Consider the following 10865-nt stretch of genomic DNA (forward strand, 5'->3'; position numbering starts at 1 on the left):
CCCCACTATAATCTCACCAAAACACCCCCACCATAATAACACCAAAATATCCCCCAGCATACTCAATCACACCAAAATATCCCCACCATAATCAATAACATCAAAATATCCCCCACCATAATCACACCAAAATATCCCCCACCATAATCAATCACACCAAAATATCCCCACCATGATCACACCAAAATATCCCCACCATAATCAATCACACCAAAATATCCCCACCATAATCACACAAAAATATCCTCCAGCATACTCAATCTCACCAAAATATCCTCACCATAATCCCACCAAAACATCCTCCCCTGGCAGTGCCCAAGGCCAGCTTGGAACACCCTGGGACAGCGGGAGGTGTCCCTGCCATGGCAGGGGTGGCACTGGGGGGGATTTGAGGTCCCTTCCAACCCAAACCAGGCTGGGACTCTGACAAGAAACAGCCTCAAGACGTGCCAGGGGAGGCTCAGGATGGGTATTGGAAAAATTCCCTCCTGGAAAAGGCTGGAGCCCCCATCCCTGGGGGGATTTCACAGCCCTGTGCATGTGGCACTTGGGGACAGGGGCAGGGCTGGACTGGCAGGGCTGGACTGGAAGGGCTCAGAGCCTTTTCCAAGCTGAACAATTCCATGTCTGTACATCTTCCTGGGATTTTTTATTTTTCTGTGTGTTTAAACATTGTGGGCACTGCTTTTTTTTGCTTCCTTGAGGAGAGCTGGGAAGGAGGGAACAATTCAGGAGGTCCCTGGCCAAGCCCCGGGGATGGGGAGAAGAGGAGGAACAGCTCTGCAGGTTCCCAAAGCCTCCCAGGAAAAAAATCCCTCTGCCCAAAACTCCAGCCCTGCCCCTGCTCAGAGCACCGAGCCCCAGAACGGACACGCAGGGACCCCGAGTTGGATGTGGGAGGAAATGCCCAGTGTGAGTGTTAATTGGATAATTAGCTGCAGTAATCCAGGCAAAGGCAGAGTTATTTATGTGTGACTGCATCTGCTAACGCTGGGTATCACACCACGCTCCCAGGAGGTTTTAAGTAACTAATTTAGACATAAACACCACGGATTTTAAATCTAGTCAATAAATTATAGTGTTTAAAATAAACAAAAATAAATTTAAATATATTAACTATATTCATTTCAACACATAAGTCTTGGCTTGTCAGATCCAGGTTGCCTTTAAACCCCACTTATCCCAATATTTTGATTTTCCCTCTTTTTTTGGCAGTCAAGATGCCAAGCGGACCTGTAATTACCACCAAATTAATAAAGTGAGCACCTAAACCCACTACAAAGATTTTACATGACATAGGTAATGTATTTCTTCTCCTCATCAGAGTTTTATTTACCTTTATTCCTCAGAAACCATTCATGGAATAACACAACCAGACAACTCCATGCTGCAGCCAAAGTGGTGTTTAATGTTTCTGCTTTTGTAAGGAACAATTTACAAAATACAAAGTTAAAAATAAGAATTAGATCCTTTAAACCTGAATTAAAAACAGGCCAGGGCCTTTCTCTCTATATACACGTAAATAAAGCATCACTCTGGTTATTCTGTGTACAAACCACAGCAGTAGGGAATAAAAAGTTTATATATTTTTTTTCATCAAGAAAACAAAATTTCAGAGTTCTACAAGGCATACAAAAATAACTCTGTGGTTCCACTGCAGATTTGACACAAATCTGCTTTAAAGGAATATTCAGTGCCCCAGCCCGTGCCAGCTTTATGATCCTGGAAAATCCCAAAATAAATTACAAACACATCTATTTAAAAAAATATCACTACTAAAAGCCTTCAGTGGAGCAGACAATTAAACTCCAATTTGTTTCCAGGCAGAGATTTTAAAAAAATCCCTCCTTGCCCTGCTGGAAAACACAGAGCAAGGCATCACATCCGAGAGGAAAAGCTCACCTTGGAATTGCTCCAGGAGCTTCTGCCTTCCAATGTGGGGAAAAATCAGGAATAACGGGGGTGTGAGAGGAGCTAAAGGTGGTTTTATTCAGCTGGAGAGGCCAGAGAGCTGCTGTTGCTTATTTTAAGTTATTTAAAACATTTTTTTTTTTTTTAGCTGCTGCAGTTTGTTTAGCAGCTTAGGTAAAGGCACACACATACTTTGATTTTTTTGTTTTGTTTTTAGTCTTTTTTTTTCCTTGCTTAGGGCTGATGTTATTTTTTATATGGTATATTATGTGTTAAATGTTTGTAGTCTTTTTAATGTTTATTATTTATATTAAATGGTGCTTTTTTTACTTTAAACTAATTTGTGAGTGCCAACATTACTAAGAACATGGACTAAGGAAGAAGAAAGAGGGAGGACAGGATAGGCTTACATTTTTTTATCTTAAAATCTTTGACCTTTATGTATTTAACAAATTCTGAACTACCTAAACATGAAATCTGCCTTTTCTTGTCCTTTTTAGACAAGTTCTGAGTTACCTAAACATGAAATCTGCCTTTTCTTGTCCTTTTAAAACAAATTCTGAGCTACCTAAACATGAAATCTGCATTTCCTTGTCCTCTATGAACAAATTCTGAGCTAAACATGAAATCAACATTTTCTTGTCCTGTTAAAACAAATTCAGAGCTAAATATTAAATCTGCATTTTCTTGTCCTTTTTAGACAAATTCTGAGCTACCTAAACATGAAATCTGCATTTCCTTGTCCTCTATGAAGAAATTCTGAGCTAATCATGAAATCACCATTTTCTTGTCCTTTTAAAACAAATTCTGAGCTAAATATTAAATCTGTCTTTCTTGTCCTTTTTAGACAAATTCTGAGCTACCTAAACACAAAATCTGTATTTTCTTGTCCCTTTTGGACAAATTCTGAGCTACCTAAACATGAAATCAGCCTCTCCTTGTCCTTTTAAAACAAATTCTGAGGATGGCAGCAGTGGTGCCCAGAGTGGCAGCAGGGCAGGGCAGGACCAGCTCCGGAATCAGAGCTGCTCCTCTGGCCCCTCTCCTCCTCTAGAAGCCCAGGATGTGACTGAAGTGGCCCTGGAATGAGAAAATCTCAGGTCACTGCAAAGGAACTTGGCAAAAAAAAACTTTTTCTCATGAGCACCACCACAAATATTCCCCCCATTTTGGGTTTTTTTTTTTTTTTCCTTCCAGGGATGAGTGGAAATAAATTAACACAATCAATGTCTGCTCAGTCACAGCTCCTGATGGAAACTTTGATGGCAAATTTGCCTTTAATTCCATAAATTGGAGATTTTGCTATGAACATCCAGTATTTCCTCACACCTCTCCTCATTTTGGCTCTGCAAGGAGCAATATTTTCAATATTTTATCTGTTCCTTAGAAAGGAAATAGCCAATTACAGGAAAACACAGGAGGCACAATGAGATTCCTGAATATTTTGTTATGATCCAGTAAATCAAGGACAAGTAAAATGGGCTAGAGGAAGGGTTATGTTATTGTTTCTTTCTGTTATTTCCCAAATTCTGCTTTTTAGAGAGAATTTGAAAGATGTGTTGAGAATCTCCAGATTTTCCAACTGCTGCTGGAAATATTAATTTGTGCTCTGCTGGAATGCTGAATCCATCTCCTTTATTTTTAATTTCCACACTTTATTCCTGAGCAATGCAATTGTGGAGGTTATTAACTTCATGTTTTTTACTGGGGAACAACTCCCAGTCCTTTTTGTCCCAAAAAAGCAGATTCCCTCACTTACAGATTCTCCAGCAACACATCTCGGGCAGGGCTGGGAATTGCCCTTGCTCCCATGATTTTCCAAAATCTGAGGAACAAAACCAGACACAGATTCATCAAAAAATTTTAAAAAGAGGGCAATTATTTACAGCTTTATTATCAAAATAATAAATATAAACTATTATAATAGATAATATTAAAATATAATTATAACAATATAATTATTATATATAATAAATATAAAATAATAAATAATTTGAGAAGTGATTTTGCAGCAAACCCACGGAGAGTGGGGACTCACCACGGAATTCTGCTTTGTCCTTGCAGCCCAGGGAGCAGAGTCAGGGAGGAGTTTCTGCCTGGAATCCACATCCATGGCACAGCCCACGAGCTGGGCACCAGCCTCCCGGGGAATGGTGTCCAGCAGCTGGCACACCCGCTTCTGCAAGACCCAAAAGCAACATTCACCTGTCTGTGCCAGGCACAGGACCCAAACCCTCGGGATTTTCCTGCCTGTGCCTCCCAAGGATGCCACATCCATGGAACCAGGTTAATCAAGGATGCCACATCTATTAACACCAGGTTAATCGTGGGCTATGAGGCCAGAACCCCAAGGTTTGGGTTTCCCTGTGCCCCTCACACTGGCAGAGCAGGAATTCTGTACCCCACACCCCCTTCTGTGCCCATTAAATCCCCTGGGAAAAGCCATCCCTGAAACTCCACCCCTGTGGGAATCCAGAGCTTCCCTCTGGCTGCCCTGGGACCCTGGCAGGGCTCAGGAACCCCCCTGGACAGAGCCCCCAGAGACACTGGCTGTGATCTCTGTCACTGGAAAAGAGTTTTCAATCTTACAGGATGAATTACCAGCTCTGAGTGTTTGATATCAGTAATAATTAAGTGTGGCACGGGTGCAAAAGTAAAATTTTAGGATTCTAGATGAGGGGTCCAAAGGGGACAAGATGGAGGAAATTGGGTGTGCCTTGTCCTTTTTCTCCTTCTTCATGCCCTCCATGTTTCACTGTGGTGTTGGCATTTTTCTGTTGGTTCAGGCTGGGGACACACTGTCCAACGTAGGTGACAGATATTGGCACGTTATTGTAAATCCAGCACAGGTAGTTTGTGGTATTTAATGTTTGTACCATCCCACTGAGGGCAGAGCCCCACACGCTGCCCTGCAGGACAGAGCTGCGGCAGGGCAGCAGAACATGTTAGAGATAAACAGAATAAACAGCCTTGAAACAGCACAGACCAATTATGGCTTCTGCTTTGGCAGCGGGGCTGAAACACAGAGACTTTCTACAATCTCAGAATCATCAATACCTCAGATTCTGACATAGCCCCAGGATGGGGCTGAGCCAGGGAGCACAGCAGGGGAATTGTGTGGAAGGAGTGATTAAATCCAGGAAACAGAAGGAAAAGCCTCGGATTTGTGATCCCAGGGATGGGAACATCCTTGGAGAGGGGTTTGGTGCCTTCCCTGAATGCTGGCAGCTTTTCCCAGCTTTCCAGGAGCTGTGCCCAGGAGCCAGGGGAGTTTGGATGTGCTGGGAACCCAAGGCTGAGCTGAGCCCTCCCAGGACCAGGCATTCCCAAAAATGCTGCTCTGAGCAGCAGGGACAGGGGAGGTTAAGCTGCAAATCCATGGAAAACACCAACTGGAAACCTTCAGAACATCCCTGGCCTGACAGTGCCCACGGAAAGGGAGGGTGACCCAGATCCCAGAACTCCTTGGAACTGCAGCAGCAAATTAACACAAGCATGGGAATTACAAATCTGACACAGAGTTGGGGCCTGAATTCCAGCCACTCACGCACTTGGGATGCTCTACCTCAAACAAACTTTGTTTAAATAATCCCAACATTGCATCTCTTCCTCCAGCACGTGACTTCCCAGGAAGAAGGTGTGCTGGCACAGAAGTAACACACTGCTGAAGCACAGAAATGGAATTTAAAGTTGGAAAAGTTGGGGAAAACCAAAACCAGATCAATGCACCAGGAAGCTCAGAGGGAAACAGCTGAGATGGGATCACCAGGAAGGGAGGCAGGATATCAGGATGGGAAGGGAATCCAAAAGTGAAATACCTACTGCAGTAAGAAAGGGAATAATGGAATAAAAGTCTGGGGAGGTCCTCTAAATCCTTGAGATTGCCTCCCACTGGGAAAATATCCCCTGCCTCTGCAGAACTCCTCCTTTAGTGCAGGGAAAGGCAAAGTGCAGCAGCAAACTGGGAATACGTGTGAGATGAGGGGGAAAAGGGAAAAATGACTCAAAGCCCCACACCAGAAGGAATTTGGCCGATTAAAAATAAACTCCAGGTATTGTTCTGGGGGGGTTGCTCGGTGTCAGTGCCAGGATTTCAGCACATGGAGGAGACAAACTCATGCCAGCAGTGCCAACCTGGGGGAGCTCCTTGCTCAGGGGAGACTTCAGCCCCTGGAATTCTCTCTGGAAGGAGCAGCCCCTGCAGCCTGGGCAGGATGCAGGGACCTGGGGCTGACAGGATCCAGGAGCTTCTGCCAGGGCAGGACACTGGGAACAACACATCTCCCTGCAGGGAAGTCACTCTCATCCTCTTGTCCAGCTGAAAGTCCTGGGAAATCCCACTCGTTTTCACTGACTAAAGTCCCCAGAGATGAAGCCAAGCTGCTGCCAAACCCTGCTCCACCGGACATGCGGCCCAAAAGAGTTGTAGGAAAAGTTTTGCTCATTTTTTGGGGTATTTTTGGTACAATTTTGAGGATTTCCTCCAAGCTTATTATGTTCTTGTAGTGCAATTTCTGCTTTTTGAGGCCAGGCTGTCTCCTGCTTGGGGTTCCACAGAGCCCAGCTCTCCCTGGATCCCTGAGGAATGATGGCCCTGTAGGGATGCTCCTTGCTTTTTCCCTATGGAAGAAAATCCCTCTGTTTGGGAAAGCAGAGGGAATGTGAGATCCATGCAGATCCACCTGGGAAACTCTACCTGAAGATCAGTCCAAACCAGGACACACTGGGAACTCTGGCCTTGAAAATCTGCTATTCCTCTAAGTCCAAATGCCTTAAAATCCAACCTCCCAACCCAAACCAGGCTGGAATTCTGATTCCTCTCTGTCATCTTGGAGCAGAAATAGATGGAATTAGTGAGGCTGCCTGGTAAAGGCAGAAAAAAAGAAAAAAAAAATTTAAAAAAAAGGAACAAAAAAAGGAAAATAAAAAACACCAGGAAGAAAAAAAGGGAAAAGAAAAAACATTGGAAAAGGAAAAAAAAAAAAGGGGAAGGAAAGAAAGGAGGGGAAAAGAAAAAAAAATGGAAGGAAGGAAAGGGAAAATAAATGAAAAGAAAAAAAAGAAAAAGAAAAAAAGGAAAGAAAAAAGGGGAAAAGAAAAAATGAAAGAACAAACAGAAACAGCAATTAAAAAGGAATAAAGGAAAATGAAGAAAGGAGAAAAGAGAAAAATTCAAAAAGAAAAAAGGAAAAAGGAAAAAAAAAATTTAAAAAAAGGGGAGGGGGAAGAAAACGGGGGAGAGAAAACGCGAAGAAAGGATGGAAAAGGAGGAAAAAAGAAGGAAAACCCCCGACGCTGCTGAGCTCCGTCCCCGAGGCGGCACCGCCCGCGACAGCCGCGACACGGCCCGGGCGGAGCGGGGCCGGGACCGGGACCGGGCCGAGCGCTGCCCCACGGCCGGTCCGGGGACAGGGACCGGTCCCGTCCCCATTCCCGATTCCCGGTCCCGGTCCCGTTCCCATTTCCATTCCCATTCCCATTCCCGTTCCCGTTCCCGTTCCCGTTCCCATTCCCGTTCCCGTTCCCATTCCCGTTCCCCACTCACGCGTTCCGGCTCCCCGGCTGCCCCCGGCCCGAGCGCCCCACGCCGGCCCCGCACCGGCCCCGCGGCCATGGCGGCACCGGCACCGCCCCGGGACCGCCCCGGGACCGCCCTGGAACCGGGATCCGCCCCGGCACCGCCCCTGGAACCAGGATCCGCCCCGGGATCCGCCCCTGGAACCGGCACCGCCCCGGGACCGCCCCGGGAACGGGGAACCACCCCGGGATCTGCCCCTGGAACCTCCCCCCGGCACCGGCACCGCCCCGGGACCGCCCCAGGACAGCCCCTGGAACCGGGATCCACCCCTGGAACCGGGATCCACCCCGGGATCCACCCCGGGGTCCGCCCCTGGAACCGGGACCCACCCCGGGACCGCCCCGGCACTGCCCCGGTACCGCCCCTAGAACCGGGATCCACCCCGGGATCCGTCCCCGGAACCGCCCCCCCGGTACCGCCCCGGGACCGCCCCTGAAACCGGGATCTGCCCCGGGATCCACCCCGGCACCGCCCCGGCACCGCCCCGGCACTGCCCCGGTACCGCCCCGGTACCGCCCCTAGAGCCGGGATCCGCCCCGGGATCCGCCCCTGGAACCGGGATCCACCCCGGGATCCGTTCCCGGAACCTCCCCCCCGGTACCGGGACCGCCCCGGGACCGCCCCTGGAACCGGGATCCATCCCGGGACCGCCCCTGGAACCGGGATCCACCCCGGGATCCGTCCCGAGATCCACTCCAGGATCCATCCCGGCACCACCCCGGCACCGGGACCGCCCCTGGATCCACTCCCAGAACCTCCCCCCAGCACCGGCACCGGCACCGCCCCGGGATCCGCCCCCGGAACCTCTCCCCCGGTACCGGCACCGCCCCGGGACCCGTTCCCTGTACCGCCCCTGAAACCGGCACCGCCCCGGTACCGCTCCCGGAACCGGCACCGGCCCGGGATCCGCCCCGAGATCCACCCCCGGAACCTCCCCCCCAGTACCGGCACCGCCCCGGGATCTGCCCGTTGAACCGGGATTCGCCCTGGAACCTCCCCTGGATCCACCCCCGACAGCCCGATCCGCCCCCGGAGCCTCCCCCGGTTCTGCCGGGGACGCGGTGCCGGTTCCGACCCGGGCCCGGAGCGATCGCGCAGTGCTGAGCCCGGCCCATGGAATGGCCACAATGGGAACGGACCCCAAAAACCACCCAGTGCCCCCCTGGCATGGCAGGGACACCTCCCACTGTCCCAGCTGCTCCAGCCCCAGTGTCCAGCCTGGCCTTGGGCACTGCCAGGGATCCAGGGGTGCCACAGCTGCTCTGGGCACCTGTGCCAGGGCTGCCCACCCTGCCAGGGAACAATTCCCAATTCCCAAAATCCCATCCAGCCCTGCCTCTGGCAGTGGGAGCCATTCCCAGGGCCCTGTCCCTCCATCTCTCAGCTCCCGCAGGCACTGAAAGGTCACACTCGGCTCAGCCTGGATCCTTCTCCAGGCTGAGCAATCCCGATTCTCCGAGCCCAAACAATCCCAAATCTCCCAGCCCAAACAATCCTGATTCTCCCAGCCCGGACAATCCCCATTCTCCCAGCCCAGACAATCCCGATTCACCCAGCCCAAACAATCCCGATTCTCCCAGCCCAAACAATCCCCATTCCCCCAGCCCAAATAATCCCGATTCTCCCAACCCGAACAAATCCAATTTGTTTCATTATTTCCAAGCCACCTCCCAGAGCTGCTTACGTGTCCTACCAGTACAGCTCTGGGGATGTTTCCTGTGCCTGTTCCTGGTGAGAACAACAGGATGCACCAAAACCCCCGGCATTCTGTGCCACATCCATCTCGGCGTGCCAGCTGTGCTCATGGACACCTCCAAATTTCCACCTCATCCTCTCCAGGCGAGCCCTGCCCAAGAAACCCCTCCAGGATGGGAACACGGATGTGGGATTTGGGAGCAGCTGGGAGCACCAGCCTCTTCCCTCGGGGGTTTTTCACCCTGGTTTGGGCTCCGCATCCTTCTCCTTGGGGCTGCAGGTGAGCAGGGCATCACCTGGTGATGGAACCCAGGCCTGGTTTGGGGCTCTGGGTGGTGGAAAAGTCTCTTCTCCAAGCTGAACTTCCAAAGAAAGGCTCAGCAGTCTCTGTTGTCCGGTCTCAAGGCAGTTTATTGCAGTTATCTAAAAGATTTTCTCCTTGGGCTGCTGTGGTTTGCTCACAGCTCAGGCAGAGGCACACACACACCCTGACATCCTCTCTGACTCCTCCTCTTCTTCTTCTTCTTCTTCTTCTCCTCCTTCTCCTTCTCCTTCTCCTTCTCCTTCTCCTTCTCCTTCTTCTTCTTTGTCTTCTTCATCTTCTTCTTCTTCTCCTCTCCCCCCGCCCAGGGCTGCTGCTGTCTTTTATATGGTACATTACGTGTTACATGGGTACAGTTTTCCCCAATGCCCATTACCTATATTAAATGGTGCTTTTCTACTCTAAACCAATCTGTGAGTGCCAACATCACCAAGAACATGGAGGGAAGGAAGGAGAAAGAGGGAGGGCAGGACAGGCCCAAATCCCTCCATCTTAAACCCTCTGACCCCCATGTACAAAACCAAAACCCCCCTGTACAGCACTCAAAAATTCTTCCTTCTACTTTGTGACTACTTCTACTATAATATCTAAACTTTTGTGCCTTCTTGTTCTTCCTGCAAGGTTGGTAAATCATTCCATGGTTCAAACCCAAAATCACAGCTGTTTCCAGCTGCCTGCCAGGGTCTCAAATGCTTCTGACCTGGGCCCAGAACATCCAAAAATGTCTGAGGGACATTCTGAGTTCTGACAAGCTGGCACTTGCCAGGTTAATTTGCCCCTGCCTGCTCCACCCCGAGTCCTTGAGGCTTCCCTTGGCTCCTGCCAAGGCTCCATATGGGATCCCAGAAATACAGCCCGAGGGGAGGCAGATTTAGCTCCTCTCTGTCTCCCTGGGCCTATCCATTTGGAGCAGCAATCCTCGCCCTGCCCTTCCCAAGGAACTGGAAAAGGTCTCGGGAAGCTCTCTCAAGGCTCAGGGTTTGATTTATGGGGCAGAGCTGGAGCTGACATCGGCCATGGAGGGAAGAGATTTATTTCCAGGGGTTCCATCTGCCTCGTTCCCAGAGCAGAACCGTGGCACGGAGCCTCGGCCTCCATCCCATAATGTCTGGACCAGACCCTCCTGCTGCAGAAAGAGAGAAAAATTCATCCAAAGCACTCTGATCTCTGTGCTGTTACAAAGAAAGGGACAAAAATTCATCCAAAGCACTCTGATCTCTGTGCTGTTACAAATTTGTCATGAAACAGCCTGGAATTTCACGGGATAAATGTCATCATTTGACACATTAATCAACAATGTTTTACCTGACTTCTCAAAAAGCAAATTAATGCAAAATAAACTATTAATATCTCCATTTA

The 10865-nt window shown here is 49.4% G+C and overlaps 1 protein-coding gene and 1 long non-coding RNA gene across 5 annotated transcripts; one reads left to right on the top strand and one right to left on the bottom strand.

Moving 5' to 3' along the window:
* Positions 1-1388: 1388 nt before the first annotated feature.
* C6H10orf143 (chromosome 6 C10orf143 homolog) lies at positions 1389-7589 on the bottom strand. 4 transcript variants are annotated; one of them, XR_012056783.1, is made up of 6 exons: positions 7457-7570; positions 6608-6739; positions 3950-4090; positions 3671-3736; positions 2827-2991; positions 1389-2479 (listed from the first exon to the last, which is right to left on the bottom strand). XR_012056783.1 is itself a non-coding variant. In XM_030276639.4 (5 exons), the coding sequence occupies exons 1-5, from the start codon at positions 7523-7525 to the stop codon at positions 2962-2964; spliced, it is 438 nt and encodes a 145-aa protein (XP_030132499.4). In that variant the 5' UTR covers positions 7526-7570; the 3' UTR covers positions 1389-2961. The 4 variants fall into 4 exon arrangements, 2 of the variants coding, with proteins under 2 accessions (XP_030132499.4, XP_032605122.3); XR_012056782.1 differs by having other exon boundaries at positions 1389-2774; XM_030276639.4 differs by having other exon boundaries at positions 1389-2991.
* Positions 7590-9085: 1496 nt separating this feature from the next.
* Positions 9086-10859, top strand: LOC140684490 (uncharacterized). The gene is made up of 2 exons (XR_012056812.1): positions 9086-9464; positions 10128-10859. It is a non-coding gene; the product is annotated as an uncharacterized lncRNA (long non-coding RNA).
* Positions 10860-10865: the final 6 nt, after the last annotated feature.

Source organism: Taeniopygia guttata, chromosome 6, assembly GCF_048771995.1.
Source record: "Taeniopygia guttata chromosome 6, bTaeGut7.mat, whole genome shotgun sequence".
Taxonomy (NCBI): Eukaryota; Metazoa; Chordata; class Aves; order Passeriformes; family Estrildidae; genus Taeniopygia; species Taeniopygia guttata.

Excerpts from the sequence above, each read along its gene's own strand:
- C6H10orf143 (XM_030276639.4), bottom strand. The coding sequence starts at position 7,525 with ATGGCCGCGGGGCCGGTGCGGGGCCGGCGTGGGGCGCTCGGGCCGGGG. Across the intron at positions 3,737-3,949 it reads GGACAAAGCAGAATTCCGTG|ATTTTGGAAAATCATGGGAG; the intron begins GTGAGTCCCCAC and ends TTTGTTCCTCAG. Across the intron at positions 2,992-3,670 it reads GATGTGTTGCTGGAGAATCT|GGCCACTTCAGTCACATCCT; the intron begins GTAAGTGAGGGA and ends TTCTCATTCCAG.